The 24,968-nt window shown below is 48.1% G+C and overlaps 1 protein-coding gene across 9 annotated transcripts in view; it reads left to right on the top strand.

The window, feature by feature from the left end:
- Positions 1–24,968, top strand: part of PDE9A (phosphodiesterase 9A) — a 59,332-nt gene that overhangs the window by 15,150 nt on the left and 19,214 nt on the right. For 3 of the 9 annotated variants that reach the window (XR_011679667.1, XM_071430207.1, XM_071430206.1), the window contains exons 2-9: positions 722–792; positions 3,235–3,312; positions 4,204–4,247; positions 11,679–11,733; positions 12,578–12,648; positions 16,952–17,036; positions 21,925–22,006; positions 24,156–24,230. Coding sequence is in view for 8 of the 9 variants with exons in the window: in XM_071430207.1 (XP_071286308.1) it covers positions 722–792; positions 3,235–3,312; positions 4,204–4,247; positions 11,679–11,733; positions 12,578–12,648; positions 16,952–17,036; positions 21,925–22,006; positions 24,156–24,230 (561 nt within the window). In the remaining variant the exon portion in view is untranslated. Of the gene's footprint in view, positions 1–721; positions 793–3,234; positions 3,313–4,203; positions 4,248–9,057; positions 9,137–9,161; positions 9,452–9,828; positions 10,278–10,325; positions 11,477–11,678; positions 11,734–12,577; positions 12,649–16,951; positions 17,037–21,924; positions 22,007–24,155; positions 24,231–24,968 lie in introns of those variants that run through there. The other 6 variants (XM_071430210.1, XM_071430209.1, XM_071430208.1 and 3 more) reach the window with 6 other exon arrangements.

Below are 24,968 nucleotides of genomic sequence, written 5' to 3' on the forward strand. Positions count from 1 at the left end.
ACCATGACCTACAAGTCCTGATGGACAGAGGAGTCTTGGGGAAAATTGTGGCTGGGATTGTTTCACTGAAGGCACAGGAATAGCAAGAATGGAAAAATGGGATCAGGCATGTGCTGCTCAGTCTTGTCTGCACTTGGACTGCCTGGTGTGTGTGGAAGGGTGGGAGGATGAAGAGTGTTTGGGGAGATGGGAAGGTAACAGTGGCAAATTTTGTAATTCCAGGTCTGGCTTCTGACCTAACAACAGGAACATCTGACAGTCAGTAGGAATTTTGGCACAAGGTCCGCTCACTTTCAACCTAGTATAAGCTGGTGTGGTCCAAAAAGCAGTGCCCTTTTATACCATCCCAGGGCCTGCCCAAATCTGGACATTTTTTCTTCCTAAATCCAGGCTCTTACACTCTTTAATTTACAGTTGTTTTCATCCCACAGCAGCACTGCATTTTGAGGAAGCCCCTGCTCTCAGCTCACACAGGTTACTGTTCCACTTCTCAAAGCACTTAGGTCTCCAGAGCTTGCTTGTTTTATTGACAAAGACACAGGTATTACACAGGAGCAGAGAAAGATTCCAGCTCACAAATCAAACCAGATAATTGAAATCACAGACTGTGCCTTAAAATCAGCCCAGTGCATGCCTGAACAGGATTCATATCTCTGTGGGAACTAACCATCCTTTCTCTTTTTCTTCATGTTTTTCCCTCTGCTGCTGTTTCCTTTGGAAGGTGATCTTCAGTAAATACTGCAATTCCAAAGACATTATGGACCTTTGCTGCATTGCAACAGGGCTACCGAGGTGGGTCTATCATTTGTGACATTCATTTCACTTTTGTTTCTTTCCTTTGGGAGCAATTTAAAGACAGCCCCCAAATGATTTATTTAGCTGCTATTCAGGCTTGTCTCTTGTTGCAGTCAGCTGGAAGAAGAAACTGGGGCAATCAAGAGCTGGAAAATGTGGAGGCAGGGAATTGAGCCACCTCGGTGTTGGCTGCACATGAGGAACAGAGTGGAATGGAGTAGAACAGAGGAGAAATAGTCTAAAATAAAAGCAATTGAAGAAAAACAGGCCTGAGTACACACAGGTTGGGCACAACTACCACTTATATCTCTGTGATACATTTCTGCCCATATTGCGTGAAATGCAGGCACTTGTTTAGAACCTCATTTTTAGGGAAAAAACTGGGGCTAACAAGAAGTATTGCCACCAGGTAATGAGCTTTCTCTTTGGGTGTTTTAAAATCTAATCCCAGCTATGGGATAGTCAAACACAAAGCACCCCAGCTGAACCATTTTATAGAGCATAAATATCTCCAAATCCATTGCCCAGGCCACACATTTCCTAATTTATGTTGTCTCACAAAGTCCCTGTATCCCTCCTGCTGTGATTTTCCATTTAGGGAAAATCCAAATAGGATTTGTTCCCTTCAACCTCAAGAGCAGTATCCAGCTGAAACTTCAGTGCTGAGAGGGGTCCAGGGTCACAGGAGGGTGTGTGGGAAAGACTGGGATGTGGTGGATGGTGTAACATCCATCCATCCATCCATCCATCCATCCATCCATCCATCCATCCATCCATCCATCATCTCTGGAAACCCAGGCCACTGGGAATATTCCTCTGTCTGCCCTGGGGTGCCCTGACCCCCAGGGATGCACTGACTCTGACCCTCATTCATGGAGAAAGTTTCCTAAACTTCAAGATAGACCAGAATCCACAAAAGTGTGAAATAGATTATAGAGAGCAGTGTGGGTACATCACTTGGTGAGAAATTGAGGTTTTGGGATTTTTAGTATGTTGTGGATGGAAGCAAGATGGAGGGCACAGGGTGCTGTCCTGGGTTTCTTCTTCATGCTTCTTCTTCCTCCTTCCCCACAGGTTTGGGTGGCATTTTGTAATTGGGTGGAAAAGTCCCCATTGCAGCTCTTTGGGATCAGTTATTGGGGTAAAAGGGAAAATAATCCAGGTGTCAGTTCTTCATTGGATAGTTCAGTCTTAAAAGACCTTGGAACAAGAGATTGTTGGCATTTTGTGCCTTCTAATGAAAAGCTGCTGAACTCCCAGTAGTGAGACTGTTTTACTGATAAGAAATAATAAACACCTGAGTGTGAACATGAAACACCATCTCAAGTGCCTTCAATCCAGACCCAGAGAAACCCACAAATGGGACCACCACAATCATCCATCCACCCGTCCATCCATCCATCCATCCATCCATCCATCCATCCATCCATCCATCCATCCATCCAACACTTCCAGGCAGTGGAGCAGGGGAGGGAAGCCCCTCAATCATCTCTAGATCCCTTAATCACCTCCAGAAGGGGGAATCTTCTGTCTCAATAAGGATCTGGAGCAGCACAGGCTGGAAGCAACAAGGCAAAGTCTTTATCTCTGGACACACAACTTTACTGTACAGGAAAAGTGCAGGAGAAAAATAAGCCAGTCTTCTAATCATGGTTTTATTGCATGACTCCAGCTCTGAGGATTGAAAGATAAAATTGAATTTGCATAAGCTGCTGAACAGAATTAATGCCCTTTGCTGTTTGTTCTATTTCCTCCTATTTGACATTAGAGAGGTTAATAACTCTCATTTTCCTGTGATGTCAAAGACTTCCACTCCATCACCCAGGAAACTTTGTTCAGCAGTTTTAATCATGCACATTCACTGCATATTTGGTATTTTATTTTCATCAGAAGATTTTCAAAGGAAAATTGCATTTCAACCAGGATCCTGGAGCCAAAGTAAACCTCCAAGGTTTACATCTGAGCCTATGAGATCACCCTCAGCACAGTAATTAAAAAAGAAAAAGACCCCATATTCAGCAAGATATTTGTTTTGTTTGTTTTGGTAAATGAGTAACTAAATAACTTCAAGACATTCATAGCACCAAAAGTCATTTCTATGGTATGAGTCAATACGTAGCTGCTGAGTCAATCTATCACAAAATACATCTTTTTAACAGAAATTATTATTCAGTGAGTCAAGAGAATAAATGAATTAGCAGGGAGCTAGGTCTGCTCTGAGATCAAAAATTATCACCCTTCACATTTTACATGGCTGAAGCATCAAGCCTGCTCTGCCCTGGGCTTTGACTCTTTCTGCTCTGAGGTAACAGAGGTGCCAGGAGCAAGGAGGAAAGAAGCATCTGCAGGAGGGAAGATGGCTCTGCATCCCATGCAGCAGTACAGAATTCCAGCTGGCATTTCCAGGCCACATAACCCTCTTTGGAACTTGCTTTCCAGGAACACCACCATCTCCCTTCTGACAGCAGACAACTGCATGGTGTCCATTGACCCCACGATGCCTGCAAACACTGAGAGGTGAGCCCTGCTGCCACCTGCTCCTCCAGGACAGGCTCAGCCCCAAGGCAAGGGAGGGGCTGCCTGCAGAAGGGTTTTGTGTGCACTGGGAGGTGAGCAGAGGGAGGGGATGGCAGAAGGAATGTGTGCTGGCCTGTAGCGCGAGTGATGCTTGGGAAGATTTTTGGTTTTTCACAAAACTTTTACTTGTTAAAGCAGGAGTAATTGTCTTAGAGGGAAAAAATACTGCTTTTAGGTGTTCAGTGTAGAACATCTGTTCCCATCCCTCTCTGTTTGCTGTCAAAGCTCTGTTGTTCCCCCACTCCTGATTGCTCTGCTAGGGCACAACCAGCAGATTACTGGAAAAGCGAACTCAAAGCCTGTGAAGAGTGATGAGTTCAGGTCTCTTCATGGCTGGCTTTGGCCCATATTTCACGATGACTTTTCAATGCCTTTATTGATACTGTGTGGTGCAGCCCCAGCAGCTGGGAGGGAGCTCCTGCACAGGACAGTGCCCAAACACAGGGCAAAAAGAGGTTGTGGCTGTCACACCCCTGGGTGTGTCCAAAGCCAGGGTGGACAGGGCTCTGAGCAGCCTGGGATGCTGGAGGGTGTCCCTGGCCATGGCAAGGGGCTGGGACTGGAGGATTTTTAAAGTCCCTTCCAACCCAAGTTCTATGGTTCAATGATTCTGTTTCTAAATCAGAGAATCTAATAATTCTGTTTCTAAATTCCCTGTAAATCAGAGGGTTGTGTGTTCAGAAAAAATGCCCATTGCTTACTCAAACTCACAGGTTTTAAGAGAGCTTGGAATATCTTCAGATAGTTCTTTGTACTTCTCAGGGAGCACAGATGTGCAATACAAACTGCATTTTGAGTGTTGCTAACATCAACCCTCTGTGGCTCTTCCAGGTCTCCATACAAAGTGATACCAGTTATGACTGAGCAGCTTTCAGGTAAAATGACCCTTTTGAGCTGAATCTACTAAAGCTGAATTTGCAAACATTTGCATGTGGAAATTATGTGGCCATGAGGCAAAAACCCGAAGATGTCAGTGGCATGGTTGTAGCTGCAGCAGAATAAGAAGTGTTTGATCAGTGTTCTGCAGGAAAGCTGAAAAAATGTGCCTGAATTTCAATGAATTTGAGGATCAGGTGAATGGCTGAGTCCAGGGAGCTTTGCCTTGCTCTGGTCTGACTCAGCACTCCTGATGCCCTGGGGAAAGCCTTGCATGGAGCAGAGGGGGTTTTTCAGGCAAGAAAAATGAAAGTCTGTTCTCCAATGTTTTGTTAAACCTGCCCATTCCTCTGCTGGAAAGCTGAGCACAACATTTGAACCTCGTGTTATTTCCAAATGACTGAGGAGAGAACATAATTTCTGTTGTGGGCAATGGTAGCACTAAGTGTGATAAATATTTAAATTCACCTGACAAGATTAAAGAGGGCCTGGGTGAAAGAACACATCTGGAGCACATTCCCCAGCCCCAGGCAGGGCTGGAGTGCCTCCTCTCCCACTTCTCTTTGCTGTTCAGTACCACACTGGAGCAGAACTTTGGCTTGGGGCAATTCCTGTGAGCATCTGGCTCGTGGTTTCTCTCATCTGTGCAGCTGCAGAGTCTCCTGCCACTCACATCAGGGCACTCTGGAGCCACAGGGAGAGGCTGGCAGGGCTGCAGCAGGAGAGGGGACCTCAGCTGGGGACACTCCTTGGAGCAGTCAAGGGGGAAGATAGGAGAGACAAAGGGCAAGAGGCTGTGACTGTCCTGGAAACACAGAACAGGAGTGAGACAGAAAGCCTGGGGCTGGAAAAAGTGCTGTGCAGGAGTGGGTGAGTTTGTTGGGACAGGAGAGATGATGTTTTGGTGCTCCTACCTCATCTTCTGGCTTAGGGTTCTGAATTATGGATGGAAACAGTGTCTGACAGCACCGTGCCTTCTAGAAGGGGAGGCACAGGGGACTGAGGCTGCTCCCTGAGGCATCTGCCTTGGCAGAAACATCTGGAAAGGAGGATGTGGGGAGGACACAGAGGCAACAGCAGGGAGATTGTGCAGGGAGCAAAGGTGAACAGAGAGTACAGAGGGTAGGGAACAGGGAAGAGCCACAGTGAGATTTGTGAGAAGCCATAAACAAATCCCGTGCCGGTGATTGCCAGGAGGAGGGAGTCACAGCCAGGGACATGTGTGACTGCACAGGGGAAGGAGCTGTCTGCCAAAGTGCTTCCTTATTGTGACAAACCCTGCTGCTGCAGCAGCAGCATCACCCTCCTGGCCTGGGAGCACCCAGTTTGCATTATCACAGGAGAAAAGGTGGGGACACACGTGGCTCTGTGTCCCTGCTGCTGTGAGTAACCAACGGCCCCATGGCAGAGAAATGGGGCCAGCAGGGAATGCCACTGAGTTATACCAGCTGGGAAGCTGATTGAGAGGGGCTTTCTAGAAAATACACTCCTTTTTGAATGTATTTTTGTTATTCCCCTAACATGAAGCTAGCAGTATATTTTTATAGGAGCGTGGATGACTTTTCACACTCTCCCAAGGCACTCATTTTTCATCCCCAGCTGACAGCACATGGCTCTGCTTTGTGCAGAGCACAGCTCACTGTGTCAGCAAGATCTCTCTTCACTCCCTGCATTTCATAAAACAAGGATTTCCAAAGATCCCAGCTGAAAAGGGCAAGAAAAATTCTGGCCATAGATTGTCAAAACACAAGACAGAGTCTGCTGTGGAAAGAGGAAGAAAGTTGAGCTGAGTGTGATGGAACTAATGTTCCTTGGTATCTTTTTCTCTTTCACATGGCTTGTCATTAATCTTAAGCATTCCTGACATTTTGCTGACAGTAGGAAGAATAAACAGAGTGGGAAATTGTTCCTTTTCATTAAAAGAAAAAAAATTAAAAACCAACCCAGCTCTGTTCTTTTCTTCACTTCTCACACAACTCTGCCTGCATCACTCTGCCTCCCAAAGCAGCTCATCCAAAAAGGGGGTCACCCCAATTTTCACAGTGGTGGGAGGTAATGCACCTCTTCCAGCAGTCTCCCAGGCAGCTGCAGGAGAATGACACAGGGAACAGAGGCTGTAAAAGGTGGGACTGGGAAATATAATCCTTAGGGAGGAAAAACATAAGCAGTGGCTGCTATCCAGCAGAGGAGATATCCACTGGAGTCCTGCTAAGGAACAGTTCTTCATTTCCTGGCCACAGCCATGGGAGAGGGCTGGAAATGAAAGCATTAATATTCCAGAGAGTGTGGGATGCAGCAGCCATGGATGTGCCAGGGGTCAGCTGTCTGCAAGTGCTGGGACTAGGGTGAGGGTCAGGGTCAGGATCAGGATCAGGGTTAGGGTTAGGGGAGGCCTGAGCTGGCTGGCTCTGAGCCTGTGAAGCTGCTGGATCACACCCTGTCCCTCCTCCTATGGCCTTGGAGCAGAAGATTCATGGCTATCCATGCAGAGCATCAAAACCCCTGTGGCAAACCCTTTTCTCTGTGGTATTTTAATTTCCAAGCCCATTGAATGAGCATCCTCTCCCACCCCCAGCAGGAGGGCTCTGGTCTGTGTCCCCCTGGTGGAACTGGCTCACAACTCACAAATTGATGGCTGTGTTGTTGCTCTAATTAGTGGGGTTCAGGCACTTCTAGATTTGACAGGGGTGACAATTAAATGAACAAACCCTATTAGCAGCACCCTCTTGAGGGATAAAATTGAAATCTGCTGCGTTTCTGATAGTGCAGAGAAAAGGAGCTGTTGTGGAGTCAAAAGTGGTCCTGACAGGACAGGAAAACATTCTCAGGGAATTTCCTACTGCTCCAGAGTTAGGGCAGCAAAGCCCAGCAGTGGCTGCACTGGGATGATTTTCCCCCTGGATGATTCAGTACCTGAGATCTTGTGTGGTTTGGTATTGGTAAAATGACAGAAACTTGCCACTTTGTCTAAATCTTCTTATTCTGGCATCTCTCTCTTCTCCTTTTGGAGTCTTGCTCATGCTCTCAGCTCAGGCAAGACTGAGGAGGCAGAGACTGGGAGAGAAAAATCCTCCTCCCACTGCTGCTCCATGCATTGGGATGTGGCCAATCCTTTAGGATTGCTCACCTGATGGGGAATTTGCATGCAACAGCCCAAATTAACCTGAGCTGTGAATTACATGAATCTGGGGCTCCATGTGACAGATTCATGGATGTGGTCTTGGGCTTAAAATTCACCCCTTCCCAAGGCTTTTGTCCACCTGGCTGCTTGTGGGGTTATTTTAATTCCTCTGAATTAAAACAGAGCAAACCACAGAAAGTGAGATGCAGACAGAAGCCTGAGCCAGAAGCAGAAGCATTTGTGAGAAACAGGGCAGGAATTCACCAGCCTGATGCTGGCGAGGAAAGGGAGATGCCCCTGCCCTCCCAGCCTTGCTTGGCCAAAGCAGAAAAACCAGGGGGAATCCAAGCCACCCCCCCAGCCCCAGGGACTCCCTGCCCACAGCCTGTTGAGGCTGGCAGGGTGTCAGAGCCTGGCAGGGTGGCAGAGGCTGGCAGGGTGGCAAAGGGAGCCACCAGAGCGGGAGGATGGAGGCTCTCGCTGGCCGTGATCCCAGAGGGTGAGAGGGCACAGGAAGAGGTTCTGTGAGCAGGGTGGTGGAGGCAGAGGGTGCCTGCCAGTGGGTAATAACCCATCTGTGCCAGGACAGCTGACCTGAGCTGCTCAGCGTGCCCCTGGTGCCAGGCTGGCAGGGAATTCGGGCTCTCCCTGCCAGCCTCCCCCCGGCCGCGGCGGGGGCGCAGGAAAAACGCTGCTGCCAAATTCCCCCACGCCTGCCTTCCTCCCAGAACCTGCTGGGCACCAGGCAGAGCAGCTCCTCTCTCCACCGTGTCCTGGCCAAGCTCCCTGCTGAGCTTGGCAGAGGCCATAGGGCAAAGAGCAGGAGTGGCTGTGCCCAGCAGGGCACAGAGCCCTGGGCAGCCTGGGGGAGCCTCAGCTGTGCCCAGCATTAACCACTGCAGCATCCTCTGGGGGGTTCTGGCTGTCATTTGTCAGCTGCAAAACAGCCAGGGTGCTGTGCAAAAACCTGACTTGCTGAGCACCTGCATCTGTAAATATTGCTCGTTTGAAATGAGGGGAGAAGAAAGGGGAATTTTTTTGGGGTTGCTGCAACAGGACCCTCAGTAAAGCACCCAGAGCTGCTGCCAGTGCTGCTTGCAGCAGGATTTCCTTTTCAGAGAGGGAATTGCAGCAAAACAAAGGAAGCAATCCGAGGGAAAAGGTGTCTGTGTGAACCTGGAGCTTCAGCCCTGCCCAGAGATATAAAAAAGTAAGGCAGAGGGTAATGAAGGGAGCAAAAGTACACCTGGCCCTCCTATTTTACAAAGAAGGGGACAAACAAGACTAAATTATGTCAGAACAGTGTCTTGTTTTCTTCAGAACTGAGGGTTACCAGAGGTCTTCCCCTCAGAAAGGAGCAGGGCAGAGAAATGGATCTTTGTCTCTTTAAGATGAGGCAAGCTGCCACTCTTAGTCATATATCTTTACTGCACCCTAGGGTTATAAAAACATACATCTTCATTTTGAAAGTCTTTTATTACATCCATAAACATCAGATTGCAGCTGACTGTTCCCTGGATGGGAATTTCTTAGTACTCCAGTGAGTTTTGACAGGGGGAGGGAGTGAAAGTAAGATTGTTGGGGTTTGGTTTTTTGGTTTTTTTTTTTTTTTGCTGGAACAGTGTTTATGGGGAACTTGTCAGTCTCTGGCACGCTCCAGCCACTGTCAGAGGGCTGAGCAGCATCGAAGGGAGAGGACAGGGGTTTCTCTGCTTTCCCTGCTTGTTTTCCCTGTTGGACTCTGTGCCATCCCAGGTGCTGCCCACGGTAAGTTTTCCTCCTCTCTTAAACAGGACGCGGCGTTTGCTTTGTTTCAGCGCTTGGGTTTTGTGAGAAAACTGGAAAACGGGTCTCTGTGAGAAGAAGCAATTTCTGTTTTCTCTGCTAGCCACTCTGCTGGGAGCTGGAGGGGAGGGAAAAAGGGGGAAAAAAGAGGGAATTGGATCTGAGACTTTCAGAGCACAGAATGCTTGCTCCAGTTTTGAGGGCAGGGGGTAACAGGCAAATTGTTTTGATGTGAATGCTCTTGACAAGTACTGCTGATGTCTCTAATACCCGAGGAACTGCAAATCCTTTCAACAGGTACAAGAGCTGTTAGTTAGAAATAAATGGTAAATGCTGGGCTGTGTTTCCATCCCATGTGTTTTGCCTGGGTGATTGCACTTGTGAGGTTTTGTGTTCCCTCGGGGAAGGACAAGAACTATCTGCAGAAATGCCATGGGGTGTTTCTGTGTGGGTATAAATAGGTGTTCTGAGATCTGCAGCGTGTTTCTAGTGCACTCAGTGCTTCCTTTCCTTGAGCATACCCCCAGTGCAGGAATCACTGCAGCACTTTGGGGCAGTCGGCATTAGCTGCTGGGGCAAAGAGGGAACAGTCCCAAAACAGCATCTCAGGGCTCAGCAAAGGTGATTTGGGCTTCCCCTTTCTCTGTGGACATGCTAAAAGATGGGAAAACCTTGCTATCATGCTTCTTCCTTCCTAAAGTGTGCTGTCCCTTGAAATCTAGGGTCCTGCTTTGAGAGATTGTTTGCTTTTCCTTGTGTTGAGAATTGCAATCCTGTGATTTTCTTGGGAAGAGGCTGGGGCTTCATCAGGCTGACTTTCCCGAGCCAGCAGAAGATCCTGAGAGCCCACGAGGGCTCCCAGCATGGAGGAACTCAGGGAACAATGGGATCTTGACAGGATCCCTGTGGCAGCTCCGTCCAGGCTGTGTTCTCAAGGGAAAAGGGGCTGGGAAAGTTGTACCCTGCTGTGCCCATCCCACAAACCAGGAAGGGCAGAGCTCATTCTGCAGGGACAGCACTTTGTCATCTCGTGTTTGTCTGGAGTTTATGCAAGGCAGCACAATCCTCAGGCATTTGCACCAGGAAAAAAAAAAAGAAATGGTCTCCAGGATAAGACTGAAAGGCAGGCTGGGTTTTATTTAGTGTTCATGGGCTGTGGGGTTGTTCATGGGCTGTGGGGCTGTTCATGGTCTATGGGATTGTTCATGAGCTGTGGAGTTCTTAATGGGATTGTTCATGGGCTGTGGGGCTGTTCATGGGCTGTGGGGTTCTTCATGAGCTGTGAGGCTGTTCATGGACTGTGGGGTTGTTCATGGATTGTGGAGCTGTTCATGGGCTAGGGGATTGTTCATGAGCTGTGGGGTTGTTCATGGTCTATGGGATTGTTCATGAGCTGTGGGGTTGTTCATGGGCTGTGGGGCTGTTCATGGGATTGTTCATGGGCTGTGGGGTTGTTCATGGGCTGTGGGGTTGTTCATGGGCTAGGGGATTGTTCATGGGCTGTGGGGCTGTTCATGGGATTGTTCATGGGCTGTGGGGCTGTTCATGGGATTGTTCATGAGCTGTGGGGTTGTTCATGAGCTGTGAGGCTGTTCATGGGGCTGTTCATGGGCTGTGGGGTTGTTCATGGGCTGTGGGATTGTTCATGGGGCTGTTCCTGAGCTGTGGGGCTGTTCATGGACTGTGGGGCTGTTCATGGACTGTGGGGTTGTTCATAGGCTGTGGGGCTGTTCATGGGCTGTGGGGCTGTTCATGGACTGTGGGGTTGTTCATGGGGCTGTTCCTGAGCTGTGGGGCTGTTCATGGACTGTGGGGCTGTTCATGGGATTGTTCATGAGCTGTGGGGTTGTTCATGAGCTGTGGGGCTGTTCATGGGCTGTAGGGCTGTTCATGAGCTGTGGGGTTGTTCATGGTCTATGGGATTGTTCATGAGCTGTGGGGTTGTTCATGAGCTGTGAGGCTGTTCATGGGGCTGTTCATGAGCTGCGGGGCTGTTCATGGGGCTGTTCATGAGCTGTGGGGTTGTTCATGGGGCTGTTCATGAGCTGTGGGGCTGTTCCTGAGCTTTGGGGTCGTTCATGGTCTATGGGGTTGTTCATGGTCTATGGGGTTGTTCATGGGCACTCTGTCACAGGGTGCTGGTGGTGTGAGAGACACCGACTGTGAGCAGGAAATTTCAAAAGCCAGTTGGGATTCTTGGCGTCCCACCCAAGGTCTGTGAAAGGGTCTCCTCTCCAGAAGGTGCTGCCCTAAAACAAGCCACCTCTCAGAGACCCAGCCTCCCAAAAATAAAACCCTGGCTGTAATCTGCAGGGAAAGCAGGTAAGACAAGGAGTCATTCCCAAACCCTGTCGCTCTTCAAAGCACCTAAACAATTTTTTGGCCTCACCATCAGAACTGGGAGCCTGGGGACACCACTTTGCAGAAGGGCTGGACACCACTTTGCAGAAGGGCTGAGGGTTTCTTCTTTCCTTTCTTTTTTTTTTTTCCTATCATGTCTTCCTACTATTTTTTTTTTTTTCAGAGAAAGAAGAATTGTTCCAGAATTTATTGGGACAGATTGCTGAGCAGTTCTCGAGGTAAGAAACTGAACATCATTATTAATTTAAAATGCTATTTCTTTTATCAGCCTGAAGTGAAATTTTCACAGGAGGCAGAGGGGCATTTAAGACATCTTTCAAATCCCACTCTGCCTGCCAAATTTAGGTCTGGGACACATTATTTCCTGCTGACAGCAATACAGTAGCTCAAACCAAAAGCAATTTCAGTGATTATCTTTGATCTAAAAAGGAGATCACACAGTAAACGCTCCTTCCCTCTCAGGAAGCAAAAGAAACGCTGCTTCGTTGAGCAGTCAAATCATCAGATTTGTTTCATTTTCCCCTTTATCACCCAAAAATGTCTCTCCTCAGAGAGGATTTCTCAACATCTGTGTAGCTGCTTATTTAATCCCAGCTGGTTTCAATAAGGCAGATCAGTCCCACCACAGCCCAGAAATCAGCAGCGTAACGCGGCAGGAGGGGAGGAGGTTTCAGAGTCTGCAGACACCAAGACGCTGCTCTTGGACAATTGTGAATTACCAATTGAACAATTACCAACTTAGCTTTGCTTCCCTGGGGGGTACAGTAGCAAGTCACTGCTGAGAGAGGGGCAGATGAAGTGTTGTAGAGCCACAAGACATTCCCAGGGCCATAAAAAAAAAAAAAAATCTCCTGATAATTTTTCTGAAAATTAAACCCAGGTGTATTTTCTGCCCCAGTGTTAGCATTTCCATGGAAAATTTGCTCTTCCTTATGACAAACGTGGGCTGGGCAGATCAGTCATAGAGACACAAACATGGACATTTCTAGCAGATGCCCTTAGCACCTAGGGTAGGTAGAGCATTAAATGTATGACATTAATACATGAGGGTTTTCTTTCCAGGATTTTTAAAATCAATGAACTGAAAACGGAAGTAGCTAATCACTTGGCAATGCTGGAGAAAAAGGTTGAATGTGAGTGTCCCTTTATTCCTGTCACAGTGGGAACTGGTGCCTTGTGACCTCTGACCTGTCCTGCTCCTCCACTTTCTCTAACCCATTGTAATTTGGCCAACTCTGAGCCCCAAAGGCCACAGGTCAGCCCGTGGGGATGGTGGGAGCACTGTGGGGACCAGGGTGGGCTGGCTGGTGCTGCCAGCATCCACAGCTCCTCCTGGCCTCCCTCTGAGGGGCTGCTGAGGCCATGTCCTGCTGTTCCCATGTCCCTGTGGCAGAGGGGTCTCCACCACCCCCCTCCCCATCTCCACCTCCCAGCCCCTGGCCAGCCCTCCCCTGTCCCCCATGGCCCAGGGCTCTGTCACCCGCTGCACCCAGCAGTGACCTCCCCATCCCTCTGCACTCCCTGATCCTCTGGGGATCCTGCTCCCACCCTCACTGGGGCTTTTGGTCTGTGATTCCAGGGGGTAACACCCTCCTGCTGCTGTCAGTCCCATCCCCCAGAGAATTCACAGAATCCCCTGAATGAATTCCCAGAATTCCCAGAATCCCTGGGTTGGAAGAGACCTCCAAGATCATGGAGTCCAGCCCAGCCCCAACCCCTCAACTGAACCCTGGCCCCCAGTGCCACATCCAGGCTTTGTTAAACACACCCAGGCATGGGGACTCCACCACCTCCCCGGGCAGCCATTCCAGAACTTTCTCACCCTTGCTGGAAAAACCTTTTCCCTGCTCTCCAGCCTGGATTTCCCTTGGTGCAGCTCGAGGCTGTGTGCTCTGGTTGTGTCAGTGCTGCTGGAGAAAGAGCCCAGGGCCAGCTGAGCACAGGCCCCTTTCAGGAGCTGTGCAGAGTGAGGAGGGCAGCCCTGAGTCTCCTTTGCTCCAGGCTGAGCACCCCCAGCTCCCTCAGGGCTTCCTTGCACTGTAACACAACCATATTTTTACAGTGCAACAGCCAAATTCAATTCACCCGGTCAATGAGCTCCTTTCCTGGTGTTTTGGGTTGTTTTGTTTCCCCCTGTGCAGTTTCTGAGTTGTTTCAGTTCATTAGGCAGAACACAGGTCCCAGAGAGGCAGGGAAGGGTGGGAATAAGGTGCTGCCATCCAATTTTGACTTCAAACCCTGCATCCTTGAGGATGCTCAGCATTGAACTCAGAAGCAGAGAGAGCCTTTCCCAGCACTACAGCTGCAGAAACAACTTTCCCACTAGAGCTGGCTGGGGAAAAAAAAAGAGTTTCTGGTTGCTGAAACTTCCCCTGACCAGAAGCTACCTTGACCCTGCAGCTGCTCAGGGAGACTGATCCCTTTGTCAGAGAGAGAGGAAGAAATGTCCTCATTTGAGGAGCAGCTGCAGGGAAGCCTCTCCCTGTGCCTCCCCAGCCTCAGCTCCTGGTGCTGAGGGATGTCCATGGAGGGGGCAACCTGCAGCTTTCCTAGCCCCAGAAAGGAACCCAGGGATGAATTCCTCCCTGTCTGTTTGGCTGCTGCTTCTCCCAAGGCTCTGCTGGTTTCTTCTTTGATCCCCCCAAAAGAAAGAGAACAGAGAAATGAGCTCAGTCACTCTGCATTTTCAGTGAAACTTCTGCCCAGCTCCATTCCTCAGGGCTAAATGCCATGGGTTAGAGCACATGAGGTGAGCTGTGGGTCTTTGTATCCCCTTGGCAGCCCAAGAAAGGAACAATCCCAGCCAGCCAGGGGCTGCTTTTGGGATCCCTGGCCCAGCTCTGCCTCTCAGCACTGCACAGGAGGGAGATAACCAAGGCATTCATGCCATTCCTGGCAGGAAAACACTGAGCACCTGCCCACTGCAGCACTTTATTTAGAGCTGGTGTAGGGAAGGCAGCATGCCCAGAGCCATGCAGGTGGGTGAATTCCCCAAAGGAGGAATTCTCTCTCCCTGGGTGGGTCCCACTGCTGATGGAACCAGCAGCTGATGGAGCAATCCTTGAGAAGGAGCTCCCTGGGCTGCCCCTCTGCTCCAAATCAGACTTCCAGGGTTTGCAACAGAGCCCATTCTGCAGCATCCTGAAATAACTCCCTGGGCTGTCTTGTTTAAGAAGCAAAACCGTGGGAGAGAGGGAGTGTCCAACCTCCCTGCTTGAGCTGGGCTCCCAGAGGTTGCTCTGAGAGCCACGTTTCACTGCTGGATTCAGCCCAAGGATTTCTTTAGACAGCACAGGGTCTTTTCAGAAGGTATTTCTCACTGCAGAACAATGTAATGGGCCCTTAATCAGTGCACATGACATGGCCATTTATCATTTGCAAGCCAAATGTGGAAAGAATTGTGCTTTTATTTTGCCTTTTCTCCTGCCTCCTTCGGAGATCCCTTTTCCATCACTTCCACATGTGCTCTCCAGGATTTCTTCCCCAGAGGGGATGTGTGTGTGTGTGTGTGTGTGTGTGGGGATGAATGCTCATGACAGCACCACATCTGCACCTCCCATGAAATGTTCTCAGCTTCCTTCCCATTCCTGCCTAGAGACCTCACCCGAGATGTGTTTGCAGGGAGCCAAATCTTTTAGCTGATTTTTAAATCCCAGCTAAAGTTTGTCAGTTCCCCTTGGAAGATGAGCCTGTGCAGAGCAAGCCCTGGGAATGCTTTGTCCCATGGCTTGACTTATTCTGCACAGCAGCCCACACAAGAACAAGGAAGCTGGCAAAAAACCCTTTGCAATTTGTCAGCACTTCACATCTACCTTTAGAAAACAATTATGTAAAATTCTCTGCTCCCCCAGAGAGATTTGGGACGAAAATCAAAGAGATGCAACAGGAAAAAAATGCTCAGGGCTGCCCATTTTGCACCAGAACTGCTCCTCTCCCTGCAGTTGCCTGTCCCACCTCCCTGTCACTGATAACTCTGGCTCCCACTGCTTCAAATAAGCACTGGCCACCAATTAGACACCTTGGCAAATGGAATTTCTCCCAGGCGAATGCACCAGTGGGGTACAGAGCAGCACAGGGCCTGCAGGTCAGCTAGAGCTGACCATCAGCAACTGAGCAAAGCAGCAAAAAAAGTGCAGGTATCCAGAACTAAGATATCCAATGAGCAGGACAGCAGCTTGCCTGCACCACCACGTTGTGATCACCCAAAGAAATTGCCTGCAACAATGACAGATGAAAAAATATAAATGCCTAAATGGGATTTTTAAGAGAGCATCCCTGTAAACAAAAATAAACTAACCCCCTTTCCCTTTCCTCTCCGAATATGTGGCATTCTGGGCTTAGTTCAGACACATCTCTTTCCCTTTTCCCAGTTCCAGCTGCAATCTTTGTTGTTACTCTCCTAAAGGTAAACAAAACTGAGGTCTCTGCTTATCTCCAGAGCTGTGCCCTTCAAGGCAGGGTTTTATCACTTGCTCTCCAGATAAGTGAGATCCAGACTGTGATTTTCTAAGAAAGTTGCTGAATACCGATGCTGCTCCATGCAAACAAGGAGTTCAGCGAACAAATGAGCTGTGAAATGATCGCACGTGAATGACCTGCAGTAATAAATGGGGCTGTGTCCTTGATCACACTGACAGTTCAGCGAGGGGGAAAGAAAAGGGAGAGTTATTCTCACACTCTCATTGCACTGGGCTCTCTCAGCTATGGGGAATAAAGTGCCCTGCTGCATAAAAAGGCAATCAAACTTTTTGCCTCGTGGCTCTCACAATTACATGCAGAAGGGAAATATAGGATTTTCTGTGCTGCATGTAGAAATAACCTTTGATTACAGAATCGATTGGCAAAAAGAAGTGACAGGATTTCAATAGTTTAAAAAAAAAAAAAAAAGAAAAAAAATCTATCATCAGAGCCGAATTTTCAACATTTGTCTCTCCCCCTTGCATTCTCCCTTTGGTTTTTCTGTATCCAGCAATGCCTCTCAGATCTCCTTAATGCTCTGCATGAACTTCCGAATTAAAACCTTTTGTCTTAATGGGAATTCTAATCCTACCGGGACGCGTTTGCATGGCCCTGCTTATCACCCCATCAGGGGAGTGGGGCTTTTTCCTGCTCAGGATTTCCTCTGATTCCTGCTCTGCAGCCCAGGAGTGAAGGCACCAGAGGAGCTGCCTGCTGCCGTGCAGAAGCTGAGATGTTTTAGCCATCGAGTGAATTAAAGCTCTGGGGCTGTTATCTGCACTGACAGCAGAGAATCCCTGGGGGTTTCCAAGGTCTCCTCTGGCTTTGGCAGCGCCTCTCACCTGTGGGAGAGCCCAGCAGCCTGTGGGAGCTGGATAACCCCACTGGCAGAGCTCCCTGAAGTTTTGCACCATTGTGGAACCAGACCCTGCAACTTCTGGCCATGGTAACAGCCCTGTTGTTTCCCTCTGTTGACAGTGGAAGGCCTGAAGGTGGTGGAGATTGAGAAATGCAAGCGTGACATTAAAAAGATGAGGGAGGAAATGGCAGCAAGGAGCAGCAGGTAAGTTCTGCTTGGCACCCAACCACAGGAGTGTCTGGTTTCAAACCCTGATGCAACATTTCCACAGAATTATCTCCTGGGCTTAGAAGTAAAAGAGCAAGGAAACCAATAACCATCAAGGACAGAGGCTTTATTTTACCATTTGAAGATTTATAGCCATTCACCAGTTAATTTAGCTTGGGCCATGGGAATGGAGAAAAAGGTCCTGGGAGTTATTTGTCACCATACAGAATGGGAATTCTTCATCCAGATTTACTGGGAGAGAGAGAGAGAATGGGAAAAGAACTTCTGCACACTGCAGCCTTTGGTTGGGAACCAGTTAGCACTCAAATCAGCTCAAATATATTCTGGGAGATTACCAGATAAATATGTAGCAGCTCCTCTAATTATGATCTCATGCTATTATAAATCACCCGTTTCAAATTCAACGAGAAATTGAGAATTTGCATTCTAATGCAAGGGCTCATTGTGATGGTGGAGCTGGGTTTTGCTGTAATTAAAACAGCAGCAGAAAAAATTGCATTTCCTACGGTGCATGGTCTCAGCTGGAAAACGCCTCCTGTGTCACTGAAGTGCCCCACTAGGACAAACAAATCACTCTGAGATTGGGAATGCTCCTGGGAAAGATGCTGGAGAGGAATACACCCTGCTGCTCAAAATGGGGGTGAAGGGGATTTTATGGAGAGGAATATACCCTGCTGCTCAAAATGGGGATGAAGGGGATTTCTCTGGAGAGGAATATACCCTGCTGCTCAAAATGGGGGTGAATGGGATTTTTATGGAGAGGAATATACCCTGCAGCTCAAAATAGGGGTGAAGGGGATTTTTCTCAGCAAATGTAACTTTGCTGTCTTAACAGCCTCGGGGTTAAATTGTCTGACCCTTAATCAAAACTGTTTCCTACTGAGGGCAGTGGGAAATGTGCTAAAAGATTCAAGCTTTATAGTCACTCTTTTTTATAAATGTTGCCAAGCAGTTATGTCAGGAGGCACAATGATAATTCATTCCCATGAAGTCCAAGGCCAAATTCAGCTGTCATATTAGCATAAAAGCAGAGTAACATTATTAACCTCAGATTTGTGTGCCTCAGATTTATCCCAGCAGGGTGGAATGCAGTCTGCCCTGTGACTTGCATCATTTCTTTTTGGGGTGTGTGGAGAAATCTCATTTAAAAAAATCCGAGCCCAGGCTGGCAGCCAATGCAGGAGCATGTGTGCTGGTTTGTGCTGGGTGTGATGTGAGAAACGTGTGTGCCCATGTGTCTTTGCCTCAGCTGTGGCAGGGAGCTGGCAGAGCTGAACTGTGATGCACAGTGATGAAGACGAGCAGTGATGCACAGGTGGACAGGGAATGAGGTCCAAAAAAAGAAGTGATGGCAAGTTCATGTTCACTCCGTCACCACCACAGCACATCAGGGAGTACGAGACTGTCCCAGCAGCCATGACTAATTCCCATCCCAGATCCTGTCACCCTCCAATCTATACTTTGTGGTCCAAACAGCAACCTGCGAACAAGAAAAGCTGGGTTGGGGGGTGTTCCATCTGCTCAGTGCAGCCAGCTCCAGCTGGGGTGTCACCTCCACCAAGGGCTGGTAGTGAGCTGTGACAGGCTCCAAAAGGAGGGACCAGCACGGGGTGTGAGGCTGGAGAGCTGTGCTAAAGGTGGGCTCAGCTGGGAACAGACACCCACCCTGGCTTGCTCTGGGCTCACACTCACAGCTGCTCTCTCTGGAGCAGGAGCAGGAGCAGGGCTTGCTCTGCTCAGCATCACGTTGGTGCTGTGTCCACGTGGCTCTGTCACAGCTCCTCCTGGTTACCCTGAGCTGCCTCTCCCTCCTCCCAGCTGCTCAAAGGCTCCTCCTGCTCATGCAGAATTCTGCACCCTGTGGGTGTGGGAGCCAAAGCAGCAGCTGGACGTGGGTACAAGACTGAGGAGATGATGATGCTCCTTGGTGGCTCCCATCAGGAGCTGCTGAGGAATGAGCTGAGGTTCCTCATTCCCAAGCCACCAGAGCCCCAGGTCACCCCAGCCCAGGGTGGCTGAGCAAACCCTCTCCTGCTGGCATGGGATGTGTGTGGGAACAGAGGCATCCCAGGGAAGTGGAAATGTTATTTGCTCTCATTTAGACCTGTCATCCCTTGTGCTGGATAATGCATTGTGGTTGCCATTGGGGATCCCATCTAAATTTAATTGATGTACATAAATATTTGTGAGTGCCTGTATTCCTTCAGTAAGATCACAGTGTACACAGCTGTATGGGTGTTTATCTTTTCTTATATTTGCTGTTACATTACCAAATGAGAGGGTAAGGCGGGGCAGGCAGGTTTATAAAAACTCAGTGAATTGTGCAGCTCTCTGTTCAGAAGAGCAAAGCAGCTCCATTTGCATCCTCCTATCCTCCTCAAATTGCTTTTTTTTTTTTTTTTTGCTTGTCTGCTTTTTTCACTCACCACTGGCAGATGCTATAGCATTATGGTGTCATTTAAAATCATGATCATTTGCAGATCCAGTCTTGCATTTGTGAAGGTCTGATGCATCCTGGCTCTGGTGTGTTCCCCAGTGTGCTGGGATGAAGGCTTCAATATCCTACTACAGCTGGGAATTAGAGATAGCTGGCTGACCCTCAGCTGACCCTGGCAGTCAGCTCCAATTAGGGCAAGGAATGCCCCAATCTCACTGTTTTTATCCTACTAATACCCCACACAGTGGAGTTCTGAGGAAAGGGCTTTAGAAGTGATTAAGACAGCTTTTCATCAAGTGAGAATCTCCTTACACAGGGCAGGAAAGGCAGCTGGTCGATGTCAGCTGACCACCATGAGCTGTGAAATGACATAACTTTCACAGGATTCTGACACAGCCACCAGAAATGACAGCAGACATCAATGTTAAGAGGAGAAAAGAGACCTGGACTAATTCCCAACAGAGAAGAGAATCACTCAAAAGAGATACAATGCAAAATGTAATAATCAAAAATGCACAAACCAAGTTAATGGAATGCTTTGCTTGGCTTCTTTTGGGAGGTTTATTTCTGCTTCCTTTGGCAGGAGGCTTGAAAACTGAGAGAGGATAATCCAAATGTTAGGACTCCAAGGATAAATCCCTGGCAGTGCTCAAGGCCAGATTGGAAGGGGCCCTGAGCAGCCTGACCCAGTGAGCAGCGCCCCTGCCCACGGCAGGGTGGGTGGAGCTGGATGGTTTTTAAGGTCCCTTCCAACCCAAACCGTTCCATGACTCTATAAATGCAAAATGCAGGAAGATCAGCCTCACACAAGAGTTGATAAAGTCCATGTGGACAGCGAGCTGGGAAAAGCCCTGCAAGGCCATCTTGGCCAAGCCGTGCCTGGTCCCCACCTTGTCTCCAGAGCTCTGAGTGCCATGTCCAGGCCTTCCTTGGACACCTCCAGGGATGGGGACTCCAAACCTCCCTGGACAGCTCCTTCCAATGCTTGGCCACCTTTTCCATGAAGGAATTCTCCCTGATGTCCAATCTGTCCCTCCCCTGGCATAGTTTGAGGCCATTTGGGAGAACAGCCCAACCCTCTCCTGGCTGCAGCCTCATCAGGGAATTGCAGAGTGATGAGGTCCTCCTGGACCTCTGCTCAGATGGGAAAGCATCAGTTTGGCTTTTCCATATGCAGAGGAAAGAAGAGTTGATAACTGGCAGTGTTAACAACCAGGCAAGCGTTAATTACCTGTAATTGCTGGCAGAGGCTCCCTTTCTCCAGGATCAGAGAGCCAGGCAGAGGTGTCTGCCAAGTCTGTGCCTCTCTGCTGTTGTCCCACACGAGGGGCAGCAGCCAAGGAGGTCACAGCATCAAAGTGGAAGTTCTCATGGGCTGCAGCAAGGCTCAGTGGGTGCCCTCAGCAGTGAATCAGCACAGGTGTGCCCATAGCCAGCATGGTCCCTGGCAGCCCTGGAGAAGGATGCCTGCCATGGACAGCAAGCTGCTCACTGGAAGTCTAAGGAGAAGTGGTTGGTTAGTGTCTTGGTTTGGAAAGACAGGAGTCTGCTAAGGAAGGCAGGAGCTTCCCTGAAATGGAAAATGTAAACCCCCCCTCCCTCCGAATTGCTATAAAATTTAAATTAAGGGGCTCTCAGGCAACAAATATGGCAGCAGGAAATAACAGTTCTTTACTAGGGAAGAAAATAAAAGGATAAAATAAACAATGCAGTAAACTAAACCAATACTGCCAGAGTCAGAACCCAGCCTGACACCCTGTGGGTCAGGGTGCTGGCAGCAGAACCATTGGAATTGTGGCTCAGCCCTCCTGCAGTGTCAGGGGTGGCTCTGCTGGAGCAGGGATCCTGTAGAGAAGGATGGAGTCTCTTCCTCTGAAGATGCAGTGGGAGAAGAGGCAGCTGCTGTTCCTCTGGGAATGCAGTGCAGAAGCCATGCTGGTGTTCCAGAATCTCCAGATTATATCCAGGCAGGAATGCTTGGCTCCTCCCTCTGGGCTCACATCTCCCAATGGGATGCTGTAGTTCTTATCAGCCATGCAGGGACATTTAGTAGCCTGTTATCAGCAGGTGTCCCCCCAGAGGAAGAATTGGGTGTGGAAGAGATAAGGAAAGCTGCCCACTTGACAAAAGACAACTGCCATCCAGATGGCAAATAGAATATGTCTTGCTTTGCAATCTGGAACAGGTATCCATGGATACATGCCTGAACTCAGATGCTTCTCTCTTGAATGCAAATAGACCAAGAAAGGGCAACAGGGGTGTTGCACAAGGGGAGAAAATCCTGAGGAGGATCACACTTCCGAAGCATTTTGAGCAACACTGCATTAGAAAGGGAGAGGTGTTGGAGCAGGGTGGCTCTCTGAGGGGTGGCACTGAGGCACTGTGCTTGTGTTCCCTCAATGTTAAGAGATGAATATTTCATTTCAGGACTAACTGTCCCTGCAAGTACAGCTTTTTGGATGAAAACAAGAGGCCAGCTCCCCGGAGGGATGTACCATCCTACCCAAAGGTACCACACAGTTTTCTCTTCCCATATTCCTGCTGCCATCCTGACAAGTGCTGCTTTACAACGTGTGACTCCTTAGCCATTAATTCCCTGTTTTTCTAAAGCCAGGGTCTGATCCAAAATGCCAATGGAAAAAGCCATCAGTTGCCCATGGTGACTTAAAGTTTAATTCTCAGTAGTCTTTAATACTTGAAAGCTTGTTAGTGTTTGAAATGTTAATGAACATTGTGCATTCATCAACATTTAACACTCTTTTGTCCAGTTATATTTGTTTATTCTCCACGCTCATAGCAACAATCAAAAACACCCTGTAATGCTGTGTTCTAATTGAAAGTAGTGCTGCTGCCTGTTTTCTCCTAATAGATTATTTTTTAATTTAAAAAGTAATTTGTGGGGATGCTTCACCTAGGGAAACAAAGAAAAAATGCGACATTGGATTCTCTCCAAAATGATTCATTGTCCCTGTGAAAATGAGTTAGTGTATTTGCTAGAGAAAACAGTAATGCTGGAAGAAAAATGTCTCCTGGGCAAGCACAACTACAAATCCACAGTGATGAATGAGGCTGAAACCATGAAGAGCACAGGGTCTTGAATCCCAGAACCTGCAGTCTTTGCCCACAAGAATTATTTAAAGCTGCCTGGTTATGCCTGCCCAGTGCCCAGCTCAGACCTTGACAAAACACCAGCTCACCCATTTGCAAATCATGGTTTAACCATGAGCATCTCCTCACACACACCAAAGCTGGCTCAGGTGAATCCTCTCAGTCCTGTGTGATGCAGATCTATGATATGGACATGGCTCTGTGCACATTTGTCCTCAGAGCCCAAGAGAGCAACAAATTCTGCTCTTTGTTCTGCTCTGCCTCGCTAAAGTGACCTCCACTGAAGCACAGACTCTGTCACTTCTATTTCTTTTAGTTAACTTTTGCCCAGGAGGCTTGTGCTCCTGACACTAACACATGATTTCACAGAACACATCAGTTCTAAGCCAGTTTTTTTCCCTTGATAAGTATATATGTCAGATTAAACTTTGATGGACTGCTGCATTAGGATCTTGAATTAAGAATAAAGGCTACATAGAGTTGCATTGACTTACTGCAGAGTAAACTTTTGTATTTCTGCATTATTCCTAGACCAAAACTCATGGGAGTTTGGGGTTTTGGAGATTTGCAAAATTTGTTATCAGTTGTCAGGTTCTGGATTTGTCCAACGTTAGTAAGGATGAAGGAAGACGTCATCACAACACCAAATCTGTACTGCTAATTTGCAGTTTTCTTGCAGAAAGTCACACTAAATGTGCATTGTGTGTGTAAATGCAAAACTCCTTGCCTTTTGAAGAAGAAAAATTAATCCTCTGTGTTGGATTAAGTATCAATTTGATGGCTCAGAAATTGTCATTCACCTGCTCAGGAGAGTAAACCCAGACTAGAGACAGCCATGGTAAATGGGCCAATTGAAGCCACAAGAGTTTTGAGTCCCAAAACCACTGATGAATAGGATCCTGAAAAGATCAATCTGTAGAGTCCTGATATCCCCATGTCTTTTAACCCTGCACATTCCTTTTCTTTTCATTTTCTATGCAGCCATAACTGGTGAATGAGCTTGATTTTGTTTTAGGCTTTGAGCGTAATGATAAAAAATCACTTGAATCTTGCAGGCTGACAACCAATTTGAAACTGTGGGCACTCTTGAAAAAACACTTGAAATGAGAGCATAAATCATCTGAAAATAAACATATCATCCCCACCAGCTAATTTAGCACTGTAAGCAGAGACACTTCACACCACCCTCCCTAACTGGCAGCTTTGAGTGCAGCTGATGCTCTGCAGGCAGCAGAACCAGTGCAGGGACGGGTCTGTGCCCCGTGCCTTTGATTTTCTGTGCTGGATTTAGCCATGAGCCTCTCCTTAACACCTCCACTCTCCCTTTTCTCCCAAGTTCTTTTCCACAGGATCTGCCCCAATGAGCAGCTGCCAGCTGGTGGGAAGGGTGAAGAGGGTTGAGTGGCCAGAGGGAGAGAGATCATTTGCTCTCTCCTTGGGGAATGTGGCTGAATCCCTCATGAATGGAACCCTGGCAGCCCCAAGGACGTGCCAGCAGCATTCCCATGGCAGGGACACCCTTGTTTACCCTCCTGCCTTTCTGTCTGCAGTACATGCTGTCCCAGGAGACCATCGAGGCTCTGCGGAAACCAACTTTCGACGTCTGGCTGTGGGAGCCCAACGAGGTGAGGATGCCAGGTTAGCTGGGTTGGCAATTTCTGAGAGCCAGTAAGGCCAGAAGAGCCCTTTGAGGCAGTCTGCAGGGTTTTCCCCCCTTTCCTGCACCTTACTCTCTATATTTTTTTCATTTCCATACCACACCAGAAATGCAATGCATCTTCCTAGCAGATGCCAGGTGGATTACGCTGCTCATCATATCCTGGCTCCTCTTTATTTACTCTTTAATCTCTTCCTTGTAAAGTCCCTCAACTGCTGCACTGTCATTACTGCCACATGAGTTCTCCCATGCCATTTTATCTGAACAAATCAATACCCAGTGAAGTGTGTGCTTAAGCACATCATCAATAACTCCACTCAGATCAATAAGGCAGCAGGGCAGAGGTGCAGGCATTGATTCACACCCTTCAGCTGAGGGTTTTTTCTGCAGCTTGTTCTGAAGAGCTTGCAGGGCTGCATTCAAAGCCAATTAGTATCTCCTTATTGCTTCATTTTCTTCCCTTTTTAACTGCTATTAGTGTTATTCATGGTTCATCACTTGTATTGCAGAAGGTTCTGGAAGGTTCTATGTGTAAACCTCCAGAAGCGTGAAGGAGAAGGATGTTAAGAGTAGACAGCTTATAATATAATGTAAAACCAGATATATATATAATATAATGTACAAAACCAGCTTATAATATAATGTAAAACCAGATATATATAATACAATGTATAAAACCAGCTTATAATATAATGTAAAACCAGAT

Source organism: Agelaius tricolor, unplaced genomic scaffold (genome assembly GCF_023055355.1).
Source record: "Agelaius tricolor isolate 1412-34295 unplaced genomic scaffold, bAgeTri1.0.p SCAF_7, whole genome shotgun sequence".
NCBI lineage: Eukaryota > Metazoa > Chordata > Aves > Passeriformes > Icteridae > Agelaius > Agelaius tricolor.